The sequence below is a fragment of the Anas acuta genome, chromosome 2 (assembly GCF_963932015.1).
Source record: "Anas acuta chromosome 2, bAnaAcu1.1, whole genome shotgun sequence".
Lineage (NCBI taxonomy): Eukaryota > Metazoa > Chordata > Aves > Anseriformes > Anatidae > Anas > Anas acuta.
This window is the reverse complement of record NC_088980.1, coordinates 137,214,648-137,230,607: the sequence shown is the minus strand read 5'-3', so window position 1 is coordinate 137,230,607 and position 15,960 is coordinate 137,214,648. Positions and strand designations below refer to the sequence as shown.

The following is a 15,960-nucleotide window of genomic DNA, read 5'->3' as shown; positions in this document are numbered from 1 at the left end:
TGTGAAATGTGAAATCATGGTCATTGCTCTTACTATCCCGCTGTTTAGTATTTCATGTCTATATTTCAAATGTAGAGACTAATAGTAAAGGATGCCTAATCTCTGTGTATTCAATTCTTTTCTCTCACTAGACGTGCTACTTTACTCAGTGCTCGTCAGGGAATGATGTCAGCACGTGGTGATTTCCTGAACTACGCACTGTCTTTGATGCGTTCGCACAATGATGAGCACTCAGATGTCCTTCCTGTTCTAGATGTCTGTTCACTAAAGCATGTAGCATACGTTTTTCAAGCGCTTATTTATTGGATTAAGGCAATGAATCAACAGACAACATTGGATACTCCTCAGCTGGAACGGAAAAGGTATTAAGTCTGACTCAGAACCAAAAACCTCATTGCATGGCAGTGCCTCTAACAGATGTACTAAAGACAAGTTATCAGCTGAACAATGCAGTCTGTTCCTTGTGTTTAACATAATAATGACTAAGTTAGAAGTCTGTTAAACGTGCTAAAAATGGCATAAGAGAAAACTTAAAAATTTGGTATGGTGAGCACAGTAGTTTGATTTTTTTTCCACGTGTTTGGGGTACTTAAGTCTTAACCTCATTATCTAAAGCACGGTAGGGAAGTTGATAACAGAAAATATTAAGTTGAAAAGCTACGTTGCCTGAACGATAGCATTTTACAAGGTAGGCCAACATTTCTTTCTAAGACTTTTTTAGAATGTCCTTTGATTTGAAGTGGTGATTAATGACCATATGTATATCCACGTGTTGGTAGTCTATGCCAACTATTTCTACTTACTAAGTTTGGAGGTGAAGTACCTGAGTAGTCATAGCCAACAGTTAGATAAATGCAAGCCTTTGCTTATCCCTGCCCCTGATTTTCAATGTCACAGATCAAGCACAACACAACTGTTCATTTTCTCTGCAAATTCAGCAACTGTAAAATATGAGTGTTAAATATTTAAGATACACTGGACTGCTGCTTTAGTTCAGATGTTACGCTTAATATATCTTGTAATGTAAGGCGTGTTAGAACCTCAAAATGTATACCAGATGTTATCATTAGAATCAGTAGTTTCCTCAGAAGTGGTAGTGGTTTAATGCAGTAACTGATCCAAGTTCTGGTGCAGGCTGAGTTGAGTAGTTGGAGCTGTGGCTTTAAACCTTTTCGAGGCAGTAACATACTTCTGGAATCTTCTTTGTCCCCAAAAATTCGTGTACTGAAATCTGTCAAATAACTTCACCAAAGAATTAAGTTCTCATGAAATGCTTAAGCTACAAATGCTTAGACTTTTTCATTTAAAAGTGAGTGGTTCAAATTAAAATGAAGTCTCTTGCTTCTCTTAGGTGACATTTTAGTAGCCTGCATGAAATGTTTTTATTGGTTTTCATCTAATTCCAGAACATATTTGGCACACACTGCCACAAATAAAAACTAATCAAAGTTCTTGATACTTACTATAGTACAGTGAAATCTATTTTTCTAATACATAGCTCAGACTTACAATTTGAAATGTGGTCATTTGAAATTACAGGATCAAGCATATTCTACACCATTGAATTTTAGAACAGTATTCAGTTATATAACTCCTCCCCTAATTCAGAGTTCCTAGATTGTTTGGTACTGATATGGTCTTTACAAATAAATTTACCCACCGCTGACTGAAGCTTTAACTCTTTAGATCAACCTTGGTGGGTGGCCTAATGCATTTAGGGGTAGCTGCCTGAGCAGTGTAGTGACTATGTAATGAGAGGGACTCTACAGCTTTGAATGCCACCTCCCAATGGAAAATCCCTGCCTGTTCACCAGTGACTTTACAGTTCTTACGATGTATAGCTTGCAAGTATATTTACTGATTATACTGTTGATTTTATTGACTGCAACTGCTGTAAATGCTTTTTTCTTTCTTTTAGAACTCGTGAACTTTTGGAGCTGGGTCTTGACAATGAAGATTCAGAACATGAAAATGATGATGATACCAATCAAAGTTTGTATACAGAAACACTGCTATCATATGCTAAATTATAATACTTTCACAATGTTTTTTCCCATTAGTTAGCTGAGGCTTTGAATTAGTGTTTGCTATTTGCATGTTAAGACAATAAAAAGATGTCCTTACTAAAGTCTAGCTTTGAAAGACTTTCATACCATTATTATTTTACCAGATTTCTCCTGCCATTGCTTGTTCTCATTTTGGGCCCCTCTTTTCATCTGCTTTCTCTCTAACCTGCAGAGTTTGTGCCCTTACTGTTCTGCACAATGGCAGAATTTAAAATTAGAATCTGAGCTAAACTGTGGTTGTTTTGATCTGTTGAAGATACTGCTGAAAACAACAGAATGTGTACTCTGTATGAAGTAGATATAGTATAGCAGTGCACATTCATTCAAACCTGCTACAGTAAAAAGAATAAAAGTGACAACTAAGCAACTTAATAAAAGTAGAAGGTTTGAAGAAGCATCCTGTAGAACTGTTAAATCTGTAGAGAGGTGCTTTGCATTCCTGTTCCTTCAGTAAGATAGCTAAGAGAGGAGCTTAATAACTGTTGATAGTTTAAATCCTTTGCTTTAATAACTGAAAATTAAGGTGAAATCTTCTCTGGTGTTTAGGTGCTACACTCAACGACAAAGATGATGATTCCCTCCCAGCAGAGACTGGCCAAAACCACCCATTTTTCAGACGATCAGACTCCATGACGTTCCTTGGCTGCATTCCACCGAATCCTTTTGAGGTTCCTCTGGCAGAAGCCATCCCCCTGGCAGACCAGCCCCATCTATTACAGGTGACACCAGCGATGGTGTTCTGAAAGATAACTGCAGTTTGCTTTTTTGTTTCTAACTGAAATATATTATTTACCCAGAATGCTTTTGTTCATTTTCAGCCCAATGCTCGCAAAGAAGATCTCTTTGGCCGACCAAGCCAGGGTCTGTATTCATCTTCTGCCAACAGTGGGAAATGCTTGATGGAAGTTACAGTGGATAGAAACTGCCTTGAGGTAGATTTAAAAGTTTGATTATTTTATACAGTGGGGATAACTTAAGCTAGTACCTTCATTCCTTAAGAGACACTTTAATTTTTCACAGAAAGTTTTAAGTAGCTTTAAAAAAAAAAAAGATAATTCAAAAGCCCAGTAAGTGCAAAAACTTTAATTTTTAATTTTTATTTTTTAATGTAGGAATTTTTATAGTTACTGACATAGCATATTTCAAGTAATACTTTTTGAAGTCTGCTATACAACATGAGTTAATTTTGAAATACAAATGTTATAATCATGATAACAAATGTTACCGTGCTCAGTAGATCTGCCATTTAATGTTTGGTCTGTGGACAAGTCAAGTGTATGAAATACAAACACAAAACTAGAAAATTGTTTTTCCTGTTTGCTGAAGCCATTGAGATTGTGTTTATCAGAGCAATTATAGTACTCTTTTTTTGTGTGGTTTGGGAACTACATATATCCTGAGAAAGCCTTCTAGTCTGTTTTGATTAATTTGTAATTAAGTTTTGCTTTTCCTCATTTAGGTTCTTCCAACTAAAATGTCTTACGCTGCCAACCTAAAAAACGTTATGAGCATGCAAAATCGACAAAAGAAAGAAGGGGAGGAACAAAATGTACCTACAGAAGAATCTGAGAGTTCAAAGCCGGGGCCTTCCGCTCATGATCTTGCAGCACAACTGAAAAGCAGCTTGTTGGCAGAGATAGGACTGACAGAAAGTGAAGGGCCACCTCTCACATCTTTCAGGTAGCTGGATTTAAAAATTACTGGATGAAGTATTGCTGAGCTGATAAAAGGAGATTTGGGACTAAAACATCTTTATAAATTAAGATGGGTAGCTTTATTTAGTTGGAAAGTGTTGTTTGTCTTTGGAAGCTTTTAAAATGAACAGTTGATCAGTCTTGAAGTCTGTGCAAGCCAGTAGAAATCCTTTACCTAACTTCCTTCTGCAGACATGCTGTGACTTCTTAGGTAACTAAGTTAAAAATAGCAGTTAACAGCTTGCCATCTGTGGCAGGTGATACTGACCACATTTTATGCAGTTAGAGCCCTGTAATGGTGAATCCCACATAGCAGTGAGGTTGCATGGTTTTGGAGCAGTTACTCTGTTGAAGCAAGACCTTGTGTTTCAGCTGAAACCAAGCAGTTTCAGCTGAAACACAACGGATGCCAAGTTCCCTACTTACTGTTCTGTGACCGTTCCAAATGCAAATCAAGTTACTAGTTCCTTTGTATACTAATACTTAGTAACTGATTAGCTTAGTAAGCAAAAGCCATTTTTAATTGGCCAGACTCTAGGGGGTTATAAGACCGAGGTCAGTGTATAGAATTCCTTATATTTTAAGCCAAGTGGTATTGGTTAACTCTGCACAGTAGCTGGAAATCCTAGACATCTCAAGAGAATTTATAATCAGGTTATCTTGCTGTAGTTTCCAGGCTTTGTTATTTAAAGTGTATTGTTTTTTATCTGTGTTTGTCAGTGACCCATGAAATACTTTAACTAATGTCTTGCTTGACTTATAATCAAGTAATATGGACATTTGACCTCTACACCTAACTCTATAGTACAGTGATGTCCTGCATAGTCAAGTTGTTTCCAAATAAATAAGTTACTTGGAGGCAAGAGGGTAGGTAAAAGTAGAACTATGTCATATATGTCCGAAGTTAATTTCTTTATTCTCCCTCTCTCAGGCCCCAGTGTAGCTTCATGGGCATGGTTATATCTCACGACATGTTGCTGGGACGTTGGCGCCTTTCTTTAGAGTTGTTTGGTAGAGTATTCATGGAAGATGTTGGAGCAGAGCCTGGCTCGGTATGTATTTTCCAGTTTAAGGACAATTCCCTTTCCACCTAAACTGTGAACCTCCCTTATTCTGATTTTTTTTCTTTTTTTTTTTTTTTAAGATCCTTACTGAATTAGGTGGCTTTGAAGTAAAGGAATCAAAATTCCGCAGGGAGATGGAAAAACTTAGAAACCAGCAATCCAGGGATTTAACGTTGGAGGTAAAAAATGTTAGTTTTTCTTCCAAATTTATCTTAATTAAAAGCTGAACTATCAAACGTTGCAGTAACTTGATAGGAGAATATGTGCTTCAGAGTCCACAAGCCAATGTTCTTAAACCTTACTATATAAGCTGTGCTATGATTACTGTGTAGTTATTCCATATTCTAATGGGCGTTTTCTGAGGCTGTGCAGAAGATTCCAGAAACTTTCTTGTGAAGCTGAAATTCTCTTGGTATTGTGGTTGATAAGGAACAAATTTCTTTGTGTTTTTAATAGGTTGATCGAGACAGAGACCTTCTAATTCAGCAGACCATGAGGCAGCTCAACAATCATTTTGGTCGCAGGTGTGCTACCACTCCAATGGCTGTGCACAGAGTAAAAGTTACTTTTAAGGATGAGCCGGGAGAAGGCAGCGGTGTAGCACGAAGCTTTTACACTGCCATTGCACAGGCTTTTCTGTCAAATGAGAAACTGCCAAATCTAGATTGCATTCAGAATGCCAACAAGGGTACCCATACAAGTAAGTGATATGCAGCAGTTAATCTCCAGATGATATTCATAAGTGTTGGATTTATTTTGCATTAAAACATTTGCTGTTGTCTCACTTCAGGGATTTTTTTATTGCTAAGTCTGCATGGGAACTTTGAAAACTGTGTATGTTAGTTCTCTGAGGCAAGGAAATTGTGGTGTTTTTTTTTCTTAAAACAGACTCTTCTTTCAAAAGTTCGTAGTTTTTTTGAGCATCTGTCTCTCCAGTAGGTAATTACCATCAAGATTTTAGGCAGCAAGTGCGTATGTTTAATATGACTGCTCCATCTGGCTTGTCACAAATAATTTTAAATGCTTTTTGAAACTGTATAAAAATTTTAGAATTATTTTTGCATTTGTAAGTTTGTGCAAACACTACAGGTCGCTTTCGTAAGCGTGGTTGAACATAGATCACTACTTTAAGTTAAATGGTTCTGTCTCATTGATGTCTTTCAAGCTGTGTCCTCCTTACACTGACACTGCTTTTGGGGAGAGAAGTATAAAGAAGTTCATGGTTATGAGTTTTTTCTCCTCCTTTAGGTCTGATGCAGAGATTGCGAAATAGGGGGGAGAGAGATCGGGAAAGAGAGCGAGAGAGAGAAATGCGGAGAAGTAGTGGCTTACGGGCTGGTTCTCGGAGAGATAGGGATAGGTAAGTGATATATTTTTCATTTGTTGGAGCTGGTTTGTCAGATAGAATGATTGCCTTGGTTATCTAGAGGAAAGATAATTCTACTTAAATTTAAGGTGTCTGTCTCTCTCAGTTTTGGAAGCAATTTATGAGGTAATTTCTTGAAATTCAGTATGTACTTCTTTAAAAATTGTTTTACCATTGATAGATTGTCTCAACTGTATGCCATAAACCTCTCCTGCCGAAACAATAATAAAAACTTGTGTCTTAGCATCACTTTGTGAGGTGGTTTGCAAACAGCATTGCCATTGGTGGCACGTCTGACTGTGTTATCTAAAATACTGGTAGTATTAAAATCACTGCCTCATTTTGAATCATTCTGAAACATTCCCTCTAAGCAGCTATGAGAAACAACTCCTCTTCTAGCATAAAAGTTAAGTTTTGAATCCTTGTACCAATGATACTGTTGCAGAAGAATTTTGCATATTTCCTCTGAAATCAGTACAAACTGCTCTAACTTTTTTTAAGGGACTTTAGAAGGCAACTTTCCATTGACACACGGCCTTTTAGACCAGCATCAGAAGGAAATCCTAGTGATGACCCCGATCCTCTTCCAGCACATAGACAAGCCCTTGGAGAAAGGCTCTACCCTCGAGTGCAAGCAATGCAACCAGTAAGTCTTGTCTGTCTAGTACATTAAATGATATGTTAAATGTTCTTGGCATATTTTCAGTTAAAAAAATAAAATTCCCTGTCCATTATTGTTTAACTTGCCTGAAAATATTTTAACATGTATGCCCACTTCTGTATTCTTCAAGATATTTTTCAGTTTCTATAATTTATCATTTAGCTTATGTGGCATCTTGCAATGCATTCTATATTTAAAATACTGAAACTTTCATGCAACTGTATTTGAAAATGAGAGAACTGGAGGAGGATATAAGACGTGTCATTCTGTATCCCCAGGCATTTGCAAGTAAAATCACAGGAATGTTGTTGGAATTGTCTCCTGCTCAGCTGCTTCTCTTACTAGCGAGTGAAGACTCCCTTAGAGCAAGAGTTGATGAAGCTATGGAACTCATTATTGCACATGGCAGGTAAATATCAAAGGTTCTGTAAAAGATGAAGACTGATTTTGTGGCCGAGACACTTGTACTGTGCTACATCTAACTCCAGTTCATCCAGCTTGCTTTTTGCTTTCTTCTAGACATTTTTCTCTGGGCAAGTGATTTGTTGACTTTGGTTTAATCAAATCTGTCTGGTGTCAGAATATGACCATTCCTTATTGTGTGAAACTAAATATTCATTTGCCTTTCTTTTCCCCCATTAAGGGAGAATGGTGCTGACAGTATACTGGATCTTGGATTGCTAGACTCTTCAGATAAAGTGCAGGTAAGGTATTGTTGCACAGTTAGAAATTTACTAGAGATCCAGTTATATCAGTTCATTTGGAACCTAAAATGGAGCCTTCTCTTACCTTGCAAGACAAAGTTCTGCTTAATTATCTTGTGCAGTTATCTTTTTATCTGAGTAAAGCTATTCTTGATTCTTTTCCCTTTGAAAAGATTAAGCAATAATCACTCAAAAGTATAAAACATTACCGTCAGGAAATGTCATTGGGCTTCTTAACCAATGAAACTTGAATCCTTGGCTCTAGTAGCAAAGAGTTTGCTTGTGTGGGTTGGTAGCTAGAAATAGATTGCTTAATTACTATTCTGACTTCCAAAACAGGAAAATAGAAAGCGACATGGTTCCAGCCGCAGTGTAGTGGATATGGAATTAGATGATACAGATGATGGGGATGATAACGCACCACTTTTCTACCAACCTGGAAAACGAGGGTTTTATACACCAAGACCTGGTAAAAACACAGAAGCAAGGCTGAATTGTTTCAGAAACATTGGCAGGTATGTGATTAACGTACTAGTCTGAATAAAATTTAAATGATAAGTATATGAAACACCAAGGAAGAATACCAATGATCCAAGCTGCAAAAACTTTTATTCTTTGTGCTCTATATTTAGCACCTGGTATTAAATAGTAGAGAAATTGCACTTTTCAGCTTGAGGTTTCTCTTCCTGTTAAATCTTTACTGTTTTATTTTTTTTACAATCTGAAAGTTTTCTACAATCTGAAAGGGCAGAAATTATATTTTTAAGATGATTATATGCCCCCAATTTTTTTGTGGACAGAGAGCTGGAAAGCTTGATTCTTAGACTATTTTTACTTTAAGTTTGCTGAAAAATCCTCAATGTAATATGTCATACCGAAACAACAATCAAACTTGTATTTTCAGAATCCTGGGATTGTGCTTGTTGCAGAATGAACTGTGTCCTATCACGTTAAATAGACACGTAATCAAAGTTCTTCTTGGCAGAAAGGTAAGTTGATCATAGAAATTTGAATTTGCTTTAATTACATAAAATCTCAGCTTTATAACTGCTTTTTCCCACGTGTTTTGCATTGACTGGTAGAGTTGCTAAGTGTAAAGATGCAAGGATGCTTTTAAATTGAATTCAAGGTTTCCATTTTAGATTGTGAACTGAGTAAATCTACTAGAAGGTATTTGAATGAGATGGAAAGATTTGCAATAGGTTAGCCTTTGATTCCCTTCAGAAACAGCAAATTCTCCTTTTATTTTCCCCTTTCTGAGGCTGAAGACTCAAAAGGGTGGTGTTAGACAGCATCTCAGCTTGCCAAAACCACTTTTCTCGATATTTGATAAAACTCGTAGGATTTAATCGTAATTACATTTTGTCTCATGTGCAGGCATAAATTAATTCAGAGCACTAGTTACTTAAACTTCTTGCAAAAATCCCGTTTTTCATCCCTGAATGAACACCAGTAACATGCTGCATATTTCATGCATTAGTCAAGAACATCGTAAGTTCTTTCTGATGCAACATACTTACACCAAGGTTTGTTATTGCTGGCCTTTTCTTTAAAAACAATGCTGATCATCTAATGAGTTTTCCAATATATATATATAATCTTTCACAAAAAGGGTTAGTGGCAGGAAGATATGCCTCTAGATATCCCGATACCTTCCAAGAGATTTCCCTTGTATTCACAAAGAATAATTTAGTTAGAAAATAATGGATGACTTTTCAGCTTGATAGTGAACCAAAAAGTGACGAACTGTAGAAAACAGTAAAAAGTAGGTGGTGTTATTCTGATTGCTGGAAGCTGTGGTATTTGGCTACTAGGACATCAGCCATTTAAATGTGTAGCAGCAGTATGTGCTTCAGTGGAGAACAGTCTTTCAGCATTTTTGCAGCACTGCAAATTGTTCCCAACTTCCATCAGCCATCATCTCAAATGGTCACGCAGTTTTGAGTATATTCTTAAACAGGTATGTTTCAAACATCTGTCTCTTTTTATAGGTGAACTGGCATGACTTTGCTTTTTTTGATCCGGTTATGTATGAAAGCCTCCGGCAGCTTATCCTCGCTTCTCAGAGCACAGATGCTGATGCAGTGTTCGCAGCAATGGATTTAGCATTTGCAATAGACCTGTGTAAGGAAGAGGGTGGAGGGCAGGTAAGGATGGTCATACCTGCATCTTTGTAGTTAAGGAATTTGACAATTTGCACATGTTGCCGTGTACATATAATCCAGATCCTTCTAAGGTCCTGAAGCTAATGTTCTAGCCTTTCTAGATTCAAATACTCTTTAGCCATTGAACTGTGGTGTTTTATTTTTTTCCTTGAAGGTGGTGTAGAGCATACCATAAAGCCTGGATAGTAGAGTCAGTCCTAGGGAATCCCTGATGTTTTACCCTGGAGTAGTAGAAGCAAAATTCTCAACTGCTACTTTTTAGAGGAATATTAAGCTATAAATCACTTATCGACATACCGTGTCTGTCGTAATAATAATCTCATTTTGTCTTTTTCTTCAATTGTCCTTGTTACTTTGCCATAGGTTGAGCTTATTTCCAATGGTGTAAATATACCAGTCACTCCTCAGAATGTTTATGAATATGTCCGGAAATATGCAGAACACAGAATGTTGGTGGTAGCAGAACAGCCTCTGCATGTAAGTTTTTGGTGGAGTGTGCTCTTAAAAACCAAAGTAATAATCCATAAGATTTCAGTCAGTTAATTCTTCTCCTCGTTATGGTATTGCTGCTCAGGTTCTTTGAGGTATGACAGCTTGATTTAAAAGACATAATAGTTTTTTGTAATTGTATAGCTCTTTTTGCAGTGCTGTGAAGACTGAGTACTTTGAGCAAGTAGTAGAGTACCGAGTACTAGAACGAAAGGACAATTCCTTTTAAACTTGATTTCATTGGTTAAGTCTGGCAAGAAACCTAACAATTGACTGTATTGAGTTTGAATAATTTTTGAAGCTTTTCTTAAATGAAAGTTAGAGTAATATATTTTTGTAAATAGTTTTATGTAAGACCAGTGCTTAAAATACTCTGTCACATGATACTAAATCTAAACTTAGTCATTTCTGCTGACTAGTTTCCTGCTGCAGTTCTGAGAGACAGGAGCAGACTATAGATTACTTCTGTGCAGATCAGGTCTAAAATCCTTCCACAAGAAAAGTGTTCCTAGAATGAACTTGCTTGGTCTCAACATCTGCATAAATTAATAGGTATTTTGTTATAAGACTGGAAAACTGTAACACTTGTATTCATTTGGGGATTTACTAAAATGAATTTATTCAAACTTTTCCATTTTGAAAATTGAGTTTTAACCTTTACAGGATATAATCTGTATGAAACGTGTGTATGTATACTATTTATATATACACATGTATTACAGTTTTAAAGCAGAATTGCCATATAAGTGCCTGAGGAAGCAAAGTGAACTTAAGATGTGATAAGCATTTTTTTGTAACTCATAGCTCAGCAAAATATCTGAATTTCTCAGTAACAGAGTGAAGATGCTTCTGCTCTTGCAGCTGGTGAAACATTAGTTCAAAGCATTCCTGGTTTTGCAATACTTGGTGGTACTGCTCTGCTGCTTAACATGCTCGTGCAGTTCTTTGGTTCAGAAAATTGTATCTCAAGTGGGAAAGCTTTGAAAGAGAAGAACAGCTAATAGAATACTGAATTTTGAGTTGATAGGGGATTTCACATGGAACTTCTCAGTAAGTGATATGGCTGTAACGTGAATCTTGTGGCTTTCACTTAAGGCAATGAGGAAGGGTCTACTGGATGTGCTTCCAAAGAATTCATTAGAAGATTTGACAGCAGAAGATTTCAGACTTCTGGTAAATGGCTGTGGTGAAGTAAATGTGCAAATGCTAATCAGCTTTACTTCTTTCAATGATGAATCAGGTATGAAACAACTTAATCATTCAGAAACAGAGTTGTAGAGTAAATAGAGTTTAGAGTGTGAAGTTACTAGCATTAAGCTTAAAGCACCTCTTCAAATTTGACATCAGTTAAGTCATTGAAAATCGTAGTAAAATTCCTGCTATGTTCAGTACATACCTTGTAAAATGTTTACCTTCAGGTGGGGTGGGAGGGAGGCACATGTTTTTTGACTGTCGCTTGGCATTAAAGGGAAGGATTATGTTCCTGGTAGTGTGTCTTTCCCTATGGAAGTTCAGACCTAACGTTAAAACTACAAATGTGATGTATGCAGTCTAATATTTATTTAATTTTAAAACTGTTGAGCTTCCATTAGGCTTTTCAGGTGGGAAGGTGTGGGAGAAATACTGAGGTATGTCAGAATTAGCCTTTACATTCAAAAGTACGTGTGTTGGTTCTGAAATTACTGTCTCCAGTATCAGATTGTAGCTGAGATCCAACTCGCAGTACATGTAAAACAGCTCTCATATTTATGGTTCAGCACACCAACTGAATTACATAGATATATATTTTTTATTTATTTCCCATAGGAGAAAATGCTGAGAAGCTTTTGCAGTTCAAGCGTTGGTTTTGGTCCATAGTTGAGAAGATGAGTATGACAGAAAGACAAGATCTAGTAAGTTGTCCTTTCTCGGTGAAAATACACAGAACAACTGGCATTAGTCTTGCATCATTACTGCTTTTCGGTATCTGTACCTACAGAGACTTTGTATGTGACAGTAAGGTTGCAGAGCAGAGTAGTAGTGATCGGTTAGACTTTCATTTCTGGAAACATTCGATGTGAATCCTAGACCTTGCAGCTGGAAGTATGTGTGGTAACGTCCTTGCCTATGTTCACAAATGTAGAAGCATGCTTACAGTCTCTGCCAAGTAGTTCTTAAGCTGAGTAACTTGTTAATCAACTGTGTTGTGGGATAGTAGGGTTTTGAGATTGATTTCTTTTCCTGGATCAAGCTATTCTCTTCACTTCTGTGTATCTCGAGGGCGATGCCTGTATCCTCTCTGTTAATGTCAGTAATGATACCATCTCCTTCTTCACAAAACCTTTTCGGAATAACTGATGAGAGGCATGAAAGAGTAAGATTCTGTTTCACTTTGGAAGACAAGACTTGCCTATAAATTGTGTCCATGAGCTTCTTAAAACTACTTGCTTTTAACTTCTTACCACTTCAGGTATTATCTTTCCTTTACAGTTTGCTAAAAGGAAATGAGGACTAATGTATAAAGCAGAAAATTTAGAACACATTTGTTAAGGAATATCTGTGATTAAGCTTTGGTAGTGACACTGCTCTGCAAGTTTCACACTTGGGAAAACAACCTAGTGTTCTCCCTTGCTGACTTCTGTCTGTACAAGTACTATATTTCTCTTCCTTGGTCATTAATGCTCCTGGTAGAGATTTCTGGTATGTTTCATATCGATGGCAGTTAAGAATCTTCCCAGATGGAGCTGGGGACAGTATGCAGTGTAAATTTTAGCCTTGTCCAGCACAATTTAAAATACCACCTCCCTGTTTTTTCAGGTTTACTTCTGGACATCAAGTCCATCATTGCCTGCCAGTGAGGAGGGATTCCAGCCTATGCCATCAATCACAATAAGACCACCAGATGACCAACATCTTCCTACAGCAAACACTTGCATTTCTCGCCTTTATGTCCCACTCTATTCCTCTAAGCAGATTTTGAAACAGAAATTGTTACTCGCCATTAAGACCAAGAATTTTGGTTTTGTGTAGAGTATAAAAAGTGTGTATTGCTGTGTAATATTACTAGCTAAGTTTTGTAGATTTTTCCATTTGTCTATAAAAGTTTATGAAAGTTAATGCTGTCATACCCCTGGTGGTACTTTAAAGATTTAAATGCAAACATTCCTGTACTAAATTTGTAACGTAAAGGCAAAAGGAGCACTGGCAATACCTGATTGCAACAGTTTGCTAGTCAATAACTCCTTGGCCTAACCCCAGCCAAAGATGACAGCAGAACAATATAATTTACACTGTGATTTATCTTTTTGCTGAGGGAAAATATGTAAAATGTTCTGAAAATTCACTGCTGCCTTTGTGGAAAGTGTTTCAGCAAAGGTTCTTGTATAGAGGGAGTAGGGAATTTCGAAATAAAAAATTAAGTATGTTCTGTGTTTTATTTTAACTTTTTTATGGTGTTTAATTTGTGGTTGGCTGCAGTTGTGTATCATGTATATTGAACTTGTAAAAAGTTCCTGACAGCTCAGATCCCAGAGTTGGGATCGTCCACTTATGAAACCACTTTCACTGCAATTTTTGTTCTGGTTGCATTGAACTCTGGCACATCAGATACCATCACTAATATTTTGCATGTAATCTGTACCTTTAGTGTGTTTTTTTGTACATAAGATGAGGCCAATGCACAGTATTTCATAGTTCACAATCAACATTTTTGTATCCCTGTTCCAGTGAACAGACAGTCAGGAGATTGTTCCACTACCAGTTCTAACCCGACACTTGTACTACGTTATCTAACTATGTAAACTCAGCCTGGGCACTTTCTGGTAACTGTAAAATGTTTATAAGATCATGATTATTGAAGATACATTTTGGAAAACTTTAATGTTCGTGAGCAGCTTAACTTCTTTTGTATCTAGCCTTTTTTTAAGTATCTTGTTACAGTTTTTTAATAAAGAAATTACAGACAAAATACCAAGTTATACTGAAGAAACAATAGTTTTTATTTATTTAGCCATTTATACTGTAGCTGGCAGCATACACCAAACACAGTTCATCAAAAATCTGAATTTTGTAACTGAAAAATTGACCTGCAGAAGACATTTATTTAGCCCGCATTTTACAGTTAGCAGAGAATCCTGAATGAAATGGGCCAGGCAACCCCTTGTTTTGACAGAATTGGTTTGAAGGGAAAGTGGCTTGTTCTGAGGGAGAAAAAAACAAAACAAAACAAAACTCAAGGTTATTAGGTTAGAATAAAATTTTGAAACTGTGTTGTAGTGGGTTTTACTGTATTTTCACTTTGAAGTGGTTGCTTTTGGGAGGGCAGTCTGAATATAATATAGGGCTTGTTTTTCCTAATGCTTGAGAGGTTTTTGAGAGGTAGGGAGCGGTTAATAAAGGCAGGAGCTGCTTTTTTTTTCCTGTATCATAAATTTCTAAAAGCTTAGTGGACTGACGTATTGAAGGCTAAGGGTTTCTGTGGTGGTGATGTTCTCCGTCTTTCTTGCTTCTCCAATGCCATGAGTCTTAGTAATTTTTTTCTTCCTTTTGCTGGGGAGAGCTAAACTAAGGCTCCATTAAAATCTGAGTGGAATTCAACTCTGCCGGAGTTCCACTGGATTTTCCTTTGTGCTTTGTGTCAGCTAGTGGAAGATGTTCAGAAGTTAGCTACAACTGAGATTATTTTTCAAAAGGCTCCATTTTCATCCTTTATTTAGTTGCTGCAGGTATGAAGCACAGTTGAGATCAGAGATTCTGATCACACATTGCCAAATTGATGCAGAAAATACTGTTTTCTGGACAGGGTTGACTGTGTCAGGCTCGTGTAGTTAAACTGCAGATAAATCAAGTAAATGAATGCAGAATTATTTCTGCATTTATTAGTACTTCCTAAATGACTTATCCTAGAAAAGGATAGTTTCAGCGCATGGGAATTGGAGTATATTCTGGATTTTCTGTTGGATACTTCAGTGTATCTTAGGTTTTAAACCTACCTGATTTTACTATTTTAGTTTAAATATGTTTTAAAAGGCAGTACTGCGCACGAGTCCAGGTGTAAGTGTGTTAGTACAGAGACAATTCATGCTGTATGGCTGTTGTCATGCTAAGGAGAAGAGTTACAAAGGTACAAAGCATCTTACACCTTATGCTCGGATTTCTTACTGGTGTAATTATTTTCATCACCAAAAACTCCTCTAAGGGAAATACGTGAAGTTAGTAGAAAGCAAAACCAACCAAACAACAAAAAGAAACAAACAAACCCTGGTTAGGATCGGCCTCAAACCTACAGTCTGTAAAATAAAGCTCCCTCCCTCCCTCACAAAGCTTTGTGAGACTTTGATGTATTAAAAAGTATCCGAGGTCCTTGGATGAAAGGCCATATATAAATGTAAAATACTGTGTGTATATATCTATGTATTGTGTGTATATGTATATAAGTGTATGTGTATGTATAACATATAAATATATGTTATATGTATATATATTTCTGTATATAGCTTAAGCCTTTTTTAAGTCCTGTAATGTATAGCTAGACAAAAATAATGCAGGTAACTCACAGTAGCTCACCGTATATACACACACACCAGGCTTTCTGATGACAGAAGTGGAGAGGGGATCTAGGAATGATTTATGCTGTGGTCATTGACTTGAAATGTATATAAATAGCTTTTTTTCCTCTGTATGGTATATTTAAGCTATATCGAGATTTTAATAAGAAAAATGTTTATTAAAATCATACACCTCATCTCCCGTTGACTTAAGCCCTTCTGTTAG

The 15,960-nt window shown here is 36.7% G+C and overlaps 1 protein-coding gene across 14 annotated transcripts in view; it reads left to right on the top strand.

Annotated features, from left to right (window-relative positions):
* Positions 1 to 14,391, top strand: part of UBR5 (ubiquitin protein ligase E3 component n-recognin 5) — an 80,309-nt gene extending 65,918 nt beyond the window's left edge. For 7 of the 14 annotated variants that reach the window (XM_068672393.1, XM_068672385.1, XM_068672383.1 and 4 more), the window contains 19 exons: positions 132 to 362; positions 1,919 to 1,992; positions 2,613 to 2,785; positions 2,864 to 2,998; positions 3,526 to 3,746; positions 4,692 to 4,812; positions 4,905 to 5,012; positions 5,281 to 5,524; positions 6,073 to 6,184; positions 6,692 to 6,836; positions 7,130 to 7,260; positions 7,495 to 7,555; positions 7,895 to 8,070; positions 8,460 to 8,544; positions 9,547 to 9,702; positions 10,084 to 10,197; positions 11,305 to 11,449; positions 12,016 to 12,101; positions 13,006 to 14,391. In XM_068672393.1, coding sequence (XP_068528494.1) covers positions 132 to 362; positions 1,919 to 1,992; positions 2,613 to 2,785; positions 2,864 to 2,998; positions 3,526 to 3,746; positions 4,692 to 4,812; positions 4,905 to 5,012; positions 5,281 to 5,524; positions 6,073 to 6,184; positions 6,692 to 6,836; positions 7,130 to 7,260; positions 7,495 to 7,555; positions 7,895 to 8,070; positions 8,460 to 8,544; positions 9,547 to 9,702; positions 10,084 to 10,197; positions 11,305 to 11,449; positions 12,016 to 12,101; positions 13,006 to 13,218 — 2,731 coding nt within the window. In that variant the 3' untranslated portion in view covers positions 13,219 to 14,391. The remainder of the gene's footprint in view (positions 1 to 131; positions 363 to 1,918; positions 1,993 to 2,612; positions 2,786 to 2,863; positions 2,999 to 3,525; positions 3,747 to 4,691; positions 4,813 to 4,904; positions 5,013 to 5,280; positions 5,525 to 6,072; positions 6,185 to 6,691; positions 6,837 to 7,129; positions 7,261 to 7,494; positions 7,556 to 7,894; positions 8,071 to 8,459; positions 8,545 to 9,546; positions 9,703 to 10,083; positions 10,198 to 11,304; positions 11,450 to 12,015; positions 12,102 to 13,005) is intronic. The other 7 variants (XM_068672396.1, XM_068672394.1, XM_068672391.1 and 4 more) reach the window with 4 other exon arrangements.
* The last annotated feature ends 1,569 nt before the right edge of the window (positions 14,392 to 15,960 follow it).